Source organism: Rutidosis leptorrhynchoides, chromosome 3, assembly GCF_046630445.1.
Source record: "Rutidosis leptorrhynchoides isolate AG116_Rl617_1_P2 chromosome 3, CSIRO_AGI_Rlap_v1, whole genome shotgun sequence".
NCBI lineage: Eukaryota > Viridiplantae > Streptophyta > Magnoliopsida > Asterales > Asteraceae > Rutidosis > Rutidosis leptorrhynchoides.
This window is the reverse complement of record NC_092335.1, coordinates 624269987-624286486: the sequence shown is the minus strand read 5'-3', so window position 1 is coordinate 624286486 and position 16500 is coordinate 624269987. Positions and strand designations below refer to the sequence as shown.

The 16500-nt window shown below is 33.5% G+C and overlaps 3 protein-coding genes across 4 annotated transcripts; 1 reads left to right on the top strand and 2 right to left on the bottom strand.

Moving 5' to 3' along the window:
* Positions 1-2135: 2135 nt before the first annotated feature.
* On the bottom strand, positions 2136-3233 carry LOC139902310 (uncharacterized). The gene is made up of 2 exons (XM_071884950.1): positions 2726-3233; positions 2136-2260 (listed from the first exon to the last, which is right to left on the bottom strand). Exons 1-2 carry the CDS (start codon positions 3231-3233, stop codon positions 2136-2138), a joined length of 633 nt encoding a protein of 210 aa, XP_071741051.1.
* A 3825-nt stretch (positions 3234-7058) lies between these two features.
* Positions 7059-10536, top strand: LOC139898973 (uncharacterized). The gene is made up of 6 exons (XM_071881787.1): positions 7059-7320; positions 7440-7489; positions 7844-8740; positions 9219-9284; positions 9545-9743; positions 10230-10536. The coding sequence occupies exons 2-6, from the start codon at positions 7487-7489 to the stop codon at positions 10292-10294; spliced, it is 1230 nt and encodes a 409-aa protein (XP_071737888.1). The 5' UTR covers positions 7059-7320; positions 7440-7486; the 3' UTR covers positions 10295-10536.
* Positions 10537-12307: 1771 nt separating this feature from the next.
* LOC139898972 (ras-related protein RABE1c-like) lies at positions 12308-16167 on the bottom strand. Of its 2 annotated transcripts, none has more exons than XM_071881786.1 (9): positions 15955-16167; positions 15674-15835; positions 15076-15148; positions 14886-14986; positions 14682-14747; positions 14470-14567; positions 14308-14370; positions 13922-14014; positions 12308-12648 (listed from the first exon to the last, which is right to left on the bottom strand). In XM_071881786.1, the coding sequence occupies exons 2-9, from the start codon at positions 15744-15746 to the stop codon at positions 12568-12570; spliced, it is 648 nt and encodes a 215-aa protein (XP_071737887.1). In that variant the 5' UTR covers positions 15747-15835; positions 15955-16167; the 3' UTR covers positions 12308-12567. The 2 variants fall into 2 exon arrangements, with proteins under 2 accessions (XP_071737887.1, XP_071737885.1); XM_071881784.1 differs by having other exon boundaries at positions 15930-16166.
* Between the last annotated feature and the right edge of the window lie 333 nt (positions 16168-16500).

Below are 16500 nucleotides of genomic sequence, written 5' to 3'. Positions count from 1 at the left end.
CGACTATAAACCTATACTTTTTCTGTTTAGATTCATAAAATAGAGTTCAATATGAAACCATAGCAATTTGATTCACTCAAAACGGATTTAAATTGAAGAAGTTATGGGTAAAACAAGATTGGATAATTTTTCTTATTTTAGCTACGTGAAAATTGGTAACAAATCTATTCCAACCATAACTTAATTAACTTGTATTGTATATTATGTAATCTTGAGATACCATAGACACGTATACAATGTTTCGACCTATCATGTCGACACATCTATATATATTTCGGAACAACCATAGACACTCTATATGTGAATGTTGGAGTTAGCTATACAGGGTTGAGGTTGATTCCAAAATATATATAGTTTGAGTTGTGATCAATACTGAGATACGTATACACTGGGTCGTGGATTGATTCAAGATAATATTTATCGATTTATTTCTGTACATCTAACTGTGGACAACTAGTTGTAGGTTACTAACGAGGACAGCTGACTTAATAAACTTAAAACATCAAAATATATTAAAAGTGTTGTAAATATATTTTGAACATACTTTGATATATATGTATATATTGTTATAGGTTCGTGAATCAACCAGTGGCCAAGTCTTACTTCCCGATGAAGTAAAAATCTGTGAAAGTGAGTTATAGTCCCACTTTTAAAATCTAATATTTTTGGGATGAGAATACATGCAGGTTTTATAAATGATTTACAAAATAGATACAAGTACGTGAAACTACATTCTATGGTTGAATTATCGAAATCTAATATGCCCCTTTTTATTAAGTCTGGTAATCTAAGAATTAGGGAACAGACACCCTAATTGACGCGAATCCTAAAGATAGATCTATTGGGCCTAACAAACCCCATCCAAAATACCGGATGCTTTAGTACTTCAAAATTTATATCATATCCGAAGGGTGTCCCGGAATGATGGGGATATTCTTATATATGCATCTTGTTAATGTCGGTTACCAGGTGTTCACCATATGAATGATTTTTATCTCTATGTATGGGATGTGTATTGAAATATGAAATCTTGTGGTCTATTATTATGATTTGATATATATAGGTTAAACCTATAACTCACCAACATTTTTGTTCACATTTTAAGCATGTTTATTCTCAGGTGATTATTAAGAGCTTCCGCCGTCGCATACTTAAATAAGGACGAGATTTGGAGTCCATGCTTGTATGATATTGTGTAAAAACTGCATTCAAGAAACTTATTTTGTTGTAACATATTTGTATTGTAAACCATTATGTAATGGTCGTGTGTAAACAGGATATTTTAGATTATCATTATTTGATAATCTACGTAAAGCTTTTTAAAACCTTTATCTATGAAATAAAGGTTATGGTTTGTTTTAAAAATGAATGCAGTCTTTGAAAAACGTCTCATATAGAGGTCAAAACCTCGCAACGAAATCAATTAATATGGAACGTTTTTAATCAATAAGAACGGGACATTTCAACATGCCACACATTAGGTAAAGTTCGCCCTTCCATATCCGCGAGCTTATATGAACCTGCTGCATTAATTGCCACAACTTGATAAGGGCCTTCCCAATTAGGACCCAGTTTTCCAAGCTTTTCTGCTCTGCTTGCTTCATTATTTCGCAACACCCATTCACCTATAGTGAAAGACAAAGTACGCACTCTTTTGTTATAATACTTAGTAATTAGCTGCTTATTATTCGCTTCTCTGATAGCAGCCATTAACCTCCGCTCTTCAATGAAATTCAGGTTTTCGCTCAACGCAGCATCATTCGCTTCTTCCTCAAAGTTAACTATTCTGTGCGTTGGTACCAGAATTTCTGCGGGAATTACTGCTTCAGAGCCATACACCAAACTAAAAGGTGTTTCCCCTGTGCTCTTTTTGAAAGTTGTGCGATGTGCCCACAACACATTGGGTAATTCATCTACCCAACCAGTTCGCTTTTCGCATAACCTCTTTTTAATTCCGCTTACTATACCGCGGTTGGTTACTTCGCATAAGCCATTAGCTTGTGGTGCGCTACTGATGTAAACTTTTGTATGATATTTAAATCAGTGCACCATGTTTTGAAAGGATCTTTCGCTATTTGTGCGCCATTATCGCTAACCAGTTCTCGCGGAATACCAAATCTACAAACAATGTATTCTCATACAAAATTTCGCACTTGTAGACCAGTAATAGTGCGGACCGCCTTAGCTTCAACCCATTTGGTAAAATAATCGATTGCCACAATCAGGAATTTAACATTACCAGGCCCTGCGGGAAATGGCCCTACAATATCAATAACCCATTTGTGAAATGGCCATGGCGAATTGACAGGAATCGTATCATGCCTTGGCATTCGATTCTGCGGGGCATGCCTTTGGCAACTTTTACATCTTTTAACAATTTTCGCCACATCGCGGTATAGGGATGGCCAAAAGTAACTCATCCGCATAATTTTTGCTGCAATTGTTTTGTAGCCTGAATGCAGTGCACAAGTACCATTATGCACTTCATCTACAATCATTTCTGCCTCAATTGGGCCAACACATCGCATCATTGGTCCGCAGTACGATTTGCAGTATAAAATATCATTTTGAATGATATACATTGGTGCCCGCTCTCTTACTAAACGAGCTTCGCGGCTGTCGCTTGGCAAAGTATCATTGCGGATATATTGTATAATTGGTTCCATCCAATTTGGCTGTTCTTCTTCAACAGATGCGACCATTAAGTCGCTATCTATTGACTTACTTGGTAATTCCTCAACCCATACTTGTTTTTGAAAATGCGAAAATGTTAAAGCGGCCAACTTGCTCAAAGCATCCGCCTTCTTATTTTGACTTCTTGGCACTTGCGCAAGTTCAAAATGCTCAAACCGTGCTGCTAATTCTTTCAATAGCTGCAAGTATTTCTGCATAGAAGGATCATGTGCTTCAAAAGATCCATTAAACTGATTCGCTACTAACTGCGAATCTGTAAATGCTCGCAACTTAGTGATATTCATTTTTCGCGCAATATTTAAACCAGCAAGTAGTGCTTCATATTCTGCTTCATTATTTGACACATCAAAATTAAAACGCAGTGCATACGTATGCTCCTCACCACTTGGGCTTGTCAAAACCAAACCCGCACCTGCACCTTCTGCGCACGAAGCACCATCAGTAAACAAATTCCAAGTTTCACCAAGTACCGGTTTCAACGCGGTTCGCTCATTAATCACCTCCAACTCTCCAGACATTTCAGCGAGATAATCCGTCATAACCTGACCTTTTATAGCACTACGCGGAAGGTAAGATATTTGATAAGCACCTAACTCTACTGCCCACAATGCGAGTCTACCAGATATCTCTGGTTTGGTTAAGACTTGCTTGATTAACATATTTGTTAATACATGCACTGGATGCCCTTGAAAATATCTTCTTAGCCTTCGCGATGTTAAAATAAGCGCGTACACAAACTTTTCAATCGGTGCATAGTTTACTTCACTTCCTGTAAGAGCTTTGCTAACAAAATACACTGGCTTTTGTATTTTGTTCCTTTCCGCGATCAAAACTGAACCGAAGGCTTCGTTTGCCACTGATATATAAAGATAAAGAATTTCGCCATCAACTGGCGCTGTTAGCGTCGGCAAAGTTTTTACGCTGGACCAAACAAAACTTTTTTGTTTCAAACATCCTTTTAGAGTTTTGAAAAACGGCAACTGCTTTCAGCAGCTTTAGACAAAAAACGCGTTAACACGGCCAGTTTTCCCGTCAAAATTTGCACCTCTTTAACCGTTTTTGGTGTGGTCATATTTTCTATAGCCGCGATCTTTTTTGGATTAGCCTGAATACCTTTCTCTGTAACAAGATATCCCAAAAATTTTCCTTCAGTTTCGCCAAAACTGCATTTTAGCGGATTAAGCTTCATGTTTATTTTTCACAATGTGTCAAATGTTTCGCGCATATCTTCAATTATTTGCTCTTGCATCGTGCTTTTGATGACTAAATCATCTACATAAGCTTCGAGATTACGCCCTATTTGTTTGTCAAACGCGGTATCAATCAATCGTTGATATGTCGCACCCGCATTGATTAAACCAAAAGGCATCATTATATAGCAATATATGCCTTTGCCCGTATGAAATGCGGTTTTATCTGCGTCTTCTTGTGCCATAGGAATATGGTGATAACCTCTTGCCGCATCCAGAAAACATTTGTATGAAAAAACGTGCAAAGATTCCACTTTTAAATCAATTTCTGGAAGCTGATAGTTATCCTTGGGGCACGCTTTATTCAAATCTTTGTAATCAATACACATTCTCTAAGAACCATCAGGTTTTTTCACCAAAACTGGATTCGCGATCCATGATTGGTATTGAACTTCGCGTAAAATTCCAGCCTGCACCAATTTTGTTACTTCTTCGCACAGCCATTTTACGCGATCTGGGGCCATACCCCTTCGCTTTTGTACTACAGGTTTTAGAGCTGGATTTACATTAAGCATGTGCTCCGCAATATGACGCGGGACACCAGTCATATCATTTTCGCACCAAGCGAAAACATCCATGTACTGAACAAGCAGTTGCACAATTTGTTTCCTAGTATCCGCAGTAACATTGCGTCCCACTTTAATTTTCTGCTCAGGATATGCAGGATTAATCATTTCCGTATTATCTGCATCAGCAACAATTTCTTGTCCTGCAGTTTTTACGTTAACAGCCGCACAAATAGGCATAATGCTCATTGAACATATTGTGGCGACCCCTTTATATGTTGGAAACTTAATCATGCCATGAATTGTGGACGGGACAATTCCAAATTTACTTATAGCAGTTCTTCCCAACAACATGTTATAACGAGATGAGGCTCGCATAACGTAAAAATCTAATCGCGCTTGTCGCACCAAAGCGTCATCGTTTACATCAGTTAGCTCGATGTTTAATGGCAAAATGCCTATAGGCAATGAAGATTCTCCTGCGAAACCAGTTAGCGAAACCGCAGTTGTTTGCAGGTTTGTTTTAATACTCTCTGGCAGTTGAGCGAAACATTGTTCGTAAATAATATCAACGCTACTGCCATTATCGATATGACTTTCATGACTGTGATATCAGCTTCCGCGATTTTGCACGATAGTACTATCGGCATTTCAGAGAAATCATCGCTCTACATTTTCGGGAAACTAATTGGCGCAAATTGCCAATTTTGATACATTTTAACTGATTTTCGCTTTTTTCCTCTTTCTTGGGCATTCGCTCGCATAGCGACCACTACATCGCTATCATTTCCAATATTACTCATTATTCCAAGCAATCGAGCAAGTTACCGCCAATTTCAAACAATTTTGCCTGCAAATCATTACAACAAAAAACATGATTGGAATTAAACCAAAGAATTAATCGTTTGACAGCACGAAGCAAAAAAATTCCAGTTTAATTCGTAAAACGTGTCCCACGGATGGCGCCAATTGATCAATCCCTAATTAATGATGTTACTTAATTACGGATCGAGTGCAATGAGATTATGATGGAGGATGGAATGTTTGATGATTATTTTGGGCACCGGTGATCGTCTTTCACTATAACTATCAAGTGACCAACCACCCCGATCCGGTCTTGATTGTTAATTAGCATGATTCACCTTAACTCAATGCGAAAGTTCCTTGGGCAAAGTCACGAGTGAAATTCACAAAGGCTTGGGCAAATGGCAGAGAATCAACAACCTATAAATGAGAGGTCATGCTCTCTATTTATAGTATTCGAGATATCCGCGGCCTGCGAATTGCTTAACTGTCCGCGGAAACTCAGCGGATTAAATCGCAGTCCTTTATTAGTGCGGAAACATAACCGCTGTACTTATTTTCAGCGAATATTTCATAGCTTTGGATTACAGTTCGCGCAATTCTGCTTTTGGCATTTAGCAAATAAAATATACATATACAATGCTATGTATATGATCATAAACTATATACTAACTATTATAGTTATTGTTATTATTTAATTGTTATAATTTCTACACCATATACAAAGTACTATATTATTATATTATTTATAATTAATTTTTTAGCATTCTATTAAAAAATTTAAGATGTTTTTTTTTTTAATTTAGTTGTCAAATATATTTTTAATTAGCTTTTTCGACTATATATTATGCTTACTATTTTTGATAATTAATTTGATATATCCCGAAAATAAATACTAATAATAAAAATAGAATAAAAAATATATATGTTTTAAACGATTGTCAATATGCGTATTATTTTTTGAACAAAAAAATGATGCTCTTAGTCGACAAGTTTAACTACGATACAAATATGTACATCCGCGCTGCGTCAATTGGCTTGGAAATGCATGATTTTAACGGATTGCTTGGAAGCATCAACGGATGCATATCGACGATAGTTCAAAACCTATATAAAAATAATACACATATCGACGATCGTTTTTAATACCTATATATTTTTTGTCCTATTTTTATTATTAGTATTTATTTTCGGGATATATCAAATTAATTGTCAAAAATAGTAAGCATAATATATAGTCGAAAAAGCTAATTAAAAATATATTTGACAAATGATTTTTTTTTTTTTAAAATTTCTTAAAATTTTTAATAGAATGTTAAATAATTAATTATAAATAATAAAATAATAATATTGTACTTTGTATATGATGTAGAAATTATAATAATAAAATAATAATAATAACTATAACAGTTAGTACATAAGGTGGGATATGTGATGTTGTTCATATTATTCAGACGACCAAATTTAACGAGATAACTAATATATTGGAAGTAATAATAATAATAATAATAAATAATTCATTGAAAGTAATTGATAAATAAAATTACGCCATTGGTATCCGTGGTTTGTACACTTTTGCATGAGTGATACATAAACTCTACTTATTTTACGTAAATGATGAAATTACCCTCACATGCATTGCACATGTGAGGTGTTAAGTACTAACCACGATTATTCAACAAAACTGAGGTACTACTAAAGCAATAATAAAAGTATAGGTGATGTGATAATAAACATAACAAACCACATGTACTATCCACTTACTTTTTTCTTATTATCTCCATAAAACATAGAGAACTCTCATCATCAAAGACGCTTAACTCCAATCCAACGGCTGACATTGATAGAACTCACGAAAGATAATTAGTTGGGTTAAACACCAGATCGATTTAATTAACCATACATGCGAGAAAATATCCTGTGCTCCTCATCCACCTTTGTAAACTATACACCCCTCCAAAACCTAATTTTTATTTTTCCGATCACCGGCCCTCCTCTGCCGGCAATGGATCTGATCTGAACTTCTAGTTCAACCTCATCAATCACCGTTATCCGTACATATAAAGGTAAATATATATCGACAAACTTATATTCAATTTTTAGCTTCTTACTTCTAACTTCTAAGCTAGGGTTTTATTAAAATTTGTTCCTTTTATGTAATTTGTTTATTTATATGTATTCACAGACAATTTGTACCTGTTATTGGCTTTTTGAGGAATATTGATTAGCACAATGGTAAGCTATTTTCCTAAATGATTTTGTACAATATGATTATTATTATGCACCTAGTTTGTTATTTTAGATGTTTGAAGTACTCTGAATGATGTGAAATGTTGACCTTATTTAAACTATGTATGTGTATATGTGTTTGTATCTATACATTTCTTGTTTCAATCAAGTTATATTAGTTAAATCAATAATAAAGTTCATATACATTTATAGGTTAATAGCTTCATTACTTTATATGCTCTTTGAAAACCGTATACTTTGCAAGCATTATATTGAAAATGTGGTAAGATTTTTCTTTTCTGGTGTGACTATTTCTAATCTTTTTTTTCTTTTTTTTTTTTATGTTTTTTTATGAACCAGTCTTTTCATGAGAAGAGATTTTGGATGGGTAAAGGGAATGGTCGTATAACCGATGGGGACGACATTTTTGGTAATTCGTTACGAGTAGATTCAAAACGCTCGAATCAATGGTTTTCAGATGCAACCGAAGCCGAATTATTTCCTAATAAACGACAAGTTATCGAATCTCCAAATACCAAATCATTATGTTGTATACCGAGTTCTCATTTATCGTGGGACAACGTTTCTGCTCTCCAATCGCCCCCAAATCAATTTATCGACCGCTTATTAGGTTCTCCTGTGGGGCCCGATAAAAAGATAGTTCATGAACAAATCGGGAATGTTAATTTAGCCGGTTTATCTATGTCATATAGTATTGAAGATCCCGAGACGTGCTTGAATTACGGAGGGATTAGAAAAGTCAAAGTCAACCAAGTCAAGGATAATGATGCACTAAACGAGAATACTTTTATGTCTAATTATGCTAATGAAGAAGATGGAAGTGTAACGTTAATGGGTCATTCTTACACTGGGTTTGACCAAAGGTCAACGGGTCATACAGAGAGTAATAAAGATGATGAAAATACTATATCAATTGCTAATGCTATATCGTTTGGTAGTTTTCAAGATGAATCTGAGATGGACCCACCAATGAATGGTTATTATGTGAAAGATGTGAATAATTATGGGTTATCGTTTGATCAATCAACGTTGCAGTCTAACGGGATTAAGGAATTGGATGCACATAACGCGATTGTTGTGGGGACCACGCGTACGGGTGTCAAATCGAAGAACAAGTCGGAAACGAAAACGGTTAAAAAGGAGGCACCTAATAGTTTCCCGTCAAACGTTAGAAGTTTGATGGCTACGGGAATACTTGATGGAGTTCCTGTTAAATATGTTTCAGTATCAAGGGAGGTAAACAAACATCCTTGCAATCATTTAATAAATATAAATATTTAGATTTAGATTTATGTTAAAAAAATTTATAAATATTTATATTAATAAATGACTTTCGAACAATCGCATTACAGTTTGTAAAAATTATAATGTTTCTCCGAAATTTCTGATGGCTTTAAAATGTCTTTTTTTTTTTTTTTTTTTTTTTTTTTTTTTTGCATTTTCACAAGCTAGATGGTGCATTTGTAACAAAAAGTTTTAAGTATCGTGATTCATGAGTAAGTTAGTTTGTTCGGGTTTTTTGTCTCTATTTTGTTGGTTCATGATAAGTTTTTTTTTTATTATTATTATTATTATTATTATTATTATTATTATTATTATTATTATTATTATTATTATTATTATTATTATTATTATTATTATTATTATTATTATTATTATTATTATTATTATTATTATTATTATTATTATTATTATTTTTTGTTTACATTAATAGGAACTTGGAGGAATTATAAAAGGTTCTGGCTACATGTGTGGTTGTCAATCATGTAACCACTCTAAGGTAAGTTTCTTTTTTGTTACCGGGCATATATAATATATGATACGTATATAATATAATACATAATTCAATAAATTGTTAGTATAATATATAATATAATTCATTAATTCAATAAATTGTTAATTCATTAATTCAATAAATTGTTAGTGTCTGGTTTTAAAATCATGACATATGTGGTTTACAATTTACTGGTAAATAAAATACAATTAATTGTTATATTACTGCAATGGTTTTTTTTTTTTTTTTTTTTTTTTTAATCTTAGGCACTGAATGCATATGAGTTTGAGCGTCATGCTGGTTGCAAAACAAAGCACCCAAATAATCACATATACACGAATAGTGGAAAGACGATATATCAAATAGTTCAAGAATTGAGGACCACACCCGAAAGTTTATTATTTGATGCAATTCAGACTGTCACTGGTTCGCCAATTAATCAAAAAGCGTTTCGCAGCTGGAAAGGTGATTTTTTTTTTAAAAAAATAATAGTATTTGTCATTAACATTAAATATGGCAAAATGGGTGGGCTGGGTAATATGTCAAAAGGGGTGCCAATTCAATGCATTTATTTTTGAATTGACAAGAAAAATGGGTCAAAATTGCCACCTCTAGTATTCGTTCACCTCTTTATCACAAGATTGCAGTTTGCTGTTGCTTATGGATTCATTGACCCCGTATAGACTCATTGACCCGTATGGACTCATTGACCCGAATGGATTAATTGACCAGAAAGTGTTTCGCAGCTGGAAAGGTGAATTTATTTACAAAGAGTATTTGTCAGTAACATTAAATGTGCCAAAACGGGCGGGCTGGGTAACATGTCAAAGTGGGTGCCAATATGGGTTCATTGACAAGAAAAATGGGTCAAAATTGCCACCTCTAGTTATTCATTTCTTTATCACAAGATTGCAATTTGCTGTTGCTTATGTTTGGTTTTTAATTGTTCAGAATCTTTCCAAGCTGCTACTCGTGAACTTCAACGTATATATGGGAAGGATGAACTGAATTTATAGTGACAGTTGTCACCATTAGCTTTTTATTTTTATTTTTTTGTGAGATATAATACTGTATTCGGTGTGTTGTTTTGCGTTGTTAAAAAGTGTCTATACCCATGAGGTTGATGATTTCTGGTGAACTTTAATTAGTGTATGTATATGTATGTACATATAAGTCTCTATAGATTATCTTTTCTTTGTTTCGGTTTTGATGGTATTTTAATATTGGGATGTTAGATCTTCATACAAAACTTGTTTATTATGAGTGCATATTAAAGATTTTTAGCTTAATCTGTCTATTAAGTTGCATTTTTTTTAATAATTATCAGCAATCTAATTATCCAACCCTAACAACACAATCCAAAACTCTGATGTATTTAGGGGTGTTCGTTCGGTCGGTTTATTGATTTACGTGGTTTATTCGGTTTGGTTTAATCGGTTTTTAAAAATACTTTTGAGAACCAATAACCGAACCAAAATTGATAAAACCAAATCAATCCAACCAAATAAGAAATCGGTTTACATGGATTGGTTTTGGTTAAACCAAACAAAAAATTTTAGATAAAAAGTGTAGTTTCTTTTTTTTTAAACAAACATATTTTATTAATTAAATTTTAAGTCTATAATTGATGCAATATTTTCTGACAAGCATGCACTATGAGAAGCAGCCCGAGAGTATACACTCATATTTACAATCTAAACTATATCAATAAACTGAGTAGCACAAAAATAAAAAACGAAACCAGCAGCCGCTAAGTTTCTAAGTATAAAGAATTCATAATATAGTGTAATTTATAAACAAATTCAACTGTTAAATTCAAATTAAACCAATAAAAACATTAAACTCAAACAAGAACAAATAAGAGAGAACTCATATTTAAAATCCAAAATAAATTAAATTAAATCTTAAATATATACATACCATAAATAAAAGTATATTTCGGTTTTTCGGTTTGAAACCAAATGTTAATTTTACAAACCAAATCCAAACTGAAAATCGTAAATATTTTCAGGTGAAACCAACAAACCAAACCAAAACCAAATAAGCCAACCCACTTCAACCAAATCGATTTGGTTTGGTCGGTTTCATGGTCGAAACCGTTTAATGCACACCCCTAGATGTATTGAAACTCACTTTGAATTCGGAAGCAACGTGTAATCATGTATATTGTGAATTCCAGACCAGTTTGATCATGGTTCTGTTTTTGCCCAAGGCTTTTTGCGATGGAGCGTGCTAGGTTGTTTTGTGCAAGGACATATCACAACGTGCTTAGTGGGGCATGTTGAGGGCAATATTTTTGAGTATGCTGGATGGAAAAAAGACGCGCGATTGATGATTTTTTTTTTTTTTTTTTATCATCTTATTTCACATTCAACTTTCATTCATAACTTGACAGAACACCTTCCCCAAACCCTTTCCTACTACTTCCCTCTACCCCACCACTTTTGCATGTTAGCGCCATCACTAACTTGCCACGTCATCAACACCACTAGTCTGAGACTATTTGTAGTGCAGGCGGTGATGTGCAAGGTGATGTATTATTTTTGGAATGATGGTGACGCGATAAAAGTGGTGATAAAATGGGAAGTAGTAGGAAAAAGGTGACGATTTGTATGTTATCTGTATGTGAAGTAGTAAGTTTGTGTATATAGGTAAGAATAATAGAAGATATTTATATTCATTAATTAAATTCAAACAGTAATAATACAGTTTTTAAAAAAATCTTTTTAGTAACAGTCAAATTAGGGTCCATGTCACCTATAAACCCACCACACTCGTAAAGTATCTCGTTTCCGAGCACACTTCAAATAAAAACTCGGCTAGCACACCACGCTACTGACGTGTTGGTGACATGATTTGCCCGATAACGCGCTTTGCGAATAGCCTAAATGACTTTTAAACCATTGGTTTGGGTTCAATTAAAACCCTTCTCTTATGGCCAAAAAAAAGTTGCATTAAGTGAAATAATGGCACCAAAAATTTTGTGAAAAAACCAACAGAACTCCATGTTTATTAAACTTATCTTCAAATTTCATTAGAAGTTTACTTCTATAGATATGGTAAAGAAATACAACCTACCAAATGAAAATTCTTATAGCAGATGTGAAACAGAGAAAAAAAGAAGGCAAACGACAAAAAAACCTATCATGTTTCACATAACATAGCACAAAAGTTTAAAAAGAATGACAAAAAACCTATCACACCATCACTGCAGTTGGTAACCGGCTGTGTTTGTGTATCACCAATACCGGCCAATCGCAAGCGTAGATCAGCAACTCCGAAACATTGCTTAAGAACCGCAGCAAGATGATGTTTGTGCACCTCCACCATTTACACCTCCATCTGGTTGATTAATCTTAATTGTCGACGGCTGTCATTAAAAATTAACAAAATCTTCTCAATACAACAAACATTAACATCTGAAACACAAGACTTTGGTTTACATATAATCAACATTCATCACAATATATATGCAACAAATATGCCTTTATTCTGGATTTTGGTCCAAAACACTTGTGTATCATAACAAGCACTTCCTTTTCGAAACAGTCGAATACATAAATTATATGCCTGGCGAAGCAAACCCAAACTCTTCATAAGACCCATATGGGTTTCTCTAGGAAACATATGGGTCTTAGACAAATAAAAAGAATTGGATCCATTGGGTCTAAATTCATAAAGTCTAAGAAATAGGGACGGGTCCAACGGGTCTTGTATATGGGTCCAATGGGTCTTGCGTATTGATATGCCTGGCAAAGTAAATCCAAACTCTTCATAAGACCCATATGGGTTTCTTTAAGACCCATATGACTATATGAGTCTTAGACAAATAAAAAGAAATAGGTCCATTAGGTCTAAATTCATAAAATCAAATAAGTAGAGACGGGTCCAACGGGTCTTGTACATGGGTTGAACGGGTCGTGCGTATTGATAACACTAGTTGATTTGTGTAGTTTCAGTTATCATTTTAAGCTTTCAATTTTGCTTCTGAGATTCCGTTTTTAGCTTTCAGTCGCGTTTTAGTTTTAGTTTTGCATTTAAATTTCATTTTTTAGTTATGCTCATTGTAAGAATTTTATCACATTTTAAGAAATTTTGGGGCAAAAATTGGGTCCTGACCCAAACCCAACCCGACCCGATTGGGTCCGACCCGTCTGGGTCTTACAAAAACTTGACCCATTTCGGGCCGACCCGTTTGGACCCAAACCCGACCCGATTGCCAAGTATAGTATTAAATTATAACTAGTTCAACGGACCACTGAAGTCAAATACACAAATCATCACTAAAATTCTTATATTTTGTTATTGTTGAGGGTATTCTAATTCTAACATTAGTTAAAGCAATTTCATTAAGCTGCACATAATTGGAATTTACATTTACTCATGGGACTGGTGCATATCCATGCGTACATACATACATGATGCATATACATGTCAATGTACACTATCAAAAAGTTATAAACAAACTTTAATGTGCAGTCACCCAGATTGTATTTTTAAGCATATTGCCTATATATTTCACCCCTTATATGTATAGGCTTTGTGTTTGATTCTTGGCAAAAAAATAAATAAATAAATAAATAAATAAACATGTAGCTTTCTTGTACTTATAACTATCTATAGAAGTGATTTGAAATAAGTACCTCAGCCTTGGAGTCGGAGTCCGCAAGCCTCTGCTTAATATCTGTCGCTATCGAAAAGAAAACTTGTTCCACGTTTAGGTTCGTTTTTGCACTCTGAAAACAAGATTCATCCAAGATATGTAAGGATGATACATTCACGGAGAAAATCTCTTTAAATCATCTTGAGTAAAATGATTTGCGCCAATTTCTACCCATTTACTTATAAACTGCAAATGGGTCGACTAGGGATCTGCTTTATGTATACAAGGTTACATAAAAGAATGTAGCTTAAGAGATAACGGGTCAAACAGGTCCAAAATCCCCCTAAGTGCATTTTTTTATTGCATAAAACCTCCTAAATCATTAGAATATAAGGCAGAGCATATATATACAACTGATTCACTTACAGTTTCAAAAAATTTAATGCCATACTCATCGGCTAGTGCTTGGCCCTTTGCAGTAGGTACAACCTGCAATATATTACGATAGTGTTATTAGATTTATTCGCTTCATCAACAACTAAAAATATCGAAATCAAACGCATAAATATGAACGTGAACACTATATACCCTTTTGCTTTCATCCATGTCAGCCTTATTCCCAACAAGAATCTTGTTTACATTATCAGATGCATGTTGTTCGATGTTGCGAATCCAGTTTCTTATGTCTGGCAATAACAGGAACCAATATTGCAAATAATAAGAAATTGAACTAAAGGACAAGATATAAATAAAGGAAAATTAACAAGGTACAATTTATGCAAACGGGATAAAAATCTCACTGTTGAAAGATGACTCATCTGTAACATCATACACCAATAAAATTCCCATAGCTCCCCGATAGTAAGCTGAAGTAATTTGGAGCGAAAATATTAGGTAAATTACATATTATATTAAAGTATGACCGATTATATTGTGTGTGTGTGAGTGTGTATTATGCATATTATCATATGTAAACATCTATAAGTACGGAAACTGAAACGTACCAGTTGTGATTGTCCGAAATCGCTCCTGACCAGCAGTGTCCCAAATTTGGAGTTTAATGCGTTTGCCATCAAGTTCAATGGTTCTTATCTTAAAATCAATACTGTAGTAGAACACGTGATTTCAACAAATGTCAAAGTTTGTTGCAAAAGCTCATAATATTATGCAGAAGAATAGGATAGAACAACTAACCCTATGGTAGTGATAAAACTAGTAGTGAAAGAACCATCAGAAAAACGCAAAAGAAGACAACTCTTCCCCACACCTGCAACAAAATTAAACAATTATCTTCAGATGTCAACATAGATGGCTCATTATATGCTAATATGGTATACACATAGATACATACATATCACAAAAAGACTTAAAAGGTCGCTACAGCAGAATTAAAAAATGTTTACACGTTTAATAACCACTGTATCACATTTTTTATTATCCCAATCTCATACAAAAAAACAAAAAAAAAAAACAAAAAAAGAAAAAGAAAAAAAGAAATCAAATTGTCTCCAATTTTATTGACCAGTGTTCGTATTCCTAAGTTAATTCTCTCATGCGTATAACCCTGCACCTTTATAACATTTTACAAAAAATGATCTTTTAAATTTTTTATTATTTATTATTTCATTTCCATAAGTAACCAATCAATATCATCCTTCTATCATACAAACATACTCTATTAATAATATATACACAAAATTAAAATAAGCTGATCATGAAATTAAAATTAAAATTAAAAAAAAAAAAAAAAAAAAAAAAAAAACATACGGAGTATTAGAATTTAGGAACTAACCGCTATCGCCAATCAAAAGGAGCTTAATAAGGTAATCATAATCAGCTCGTGCCCTAGCCGGTGGAGCGGCCATTGAATTATTGGAAGAATTATCAACAAAAATAGCTTCACAAACTGCGTGTATGTATGTTTATAAATACACACAAATAGATATTCCAATATCTGTAAGAAACAAAGAAATCAAGCTTATCATCAACAGAATCAAAATTATCATAATAATTTATAATATATAACAGATCCGCCAATTAAACAATACCGATAAATAGAGATGGATAATTAACTTTGCAAATGAATAATTTCAGGCAAAAAATAACAGCTGGTTAAAATGCGCCGGTTGTTAATAGTATTTTTGTTTTTGTTGTTGTTGTTGTTAAGTGTGCGCTGATCACCCCTGAGCAAATTAGGAAAAAATTGGTGAAAAGAAGAATGAGGGTGAAAGGTTCCGGTGTTGACCCGTACAAGATTAACCGGTGGACAGTTATTGTTGTTGGATTTAAAGAAAACGAACGTTGTTGATCATGGTAATAACTGTGTATGCGTTGTAGGTGATTGAATCTTAGCTGGATGTTTTAGCGTTGATTACTATAGATTTATTTATTTATTATTATATTATTATTATTATTATAATTATATTTACTTGTTTATTCTGGGTCCAGGGATACTCAACGTAACTAAACTATTCTTTATTCCCTTCAACTTTTTTTCTTTCTATTTTAAAATAACTAATACTATAAAATTAATGAAACTTTCATCGAAGGATAAAAAAACTAAACTAAGATATAACTCAAATAGGCTCGTAACTAAAAAAAACTAAGCTCAAAACAAAT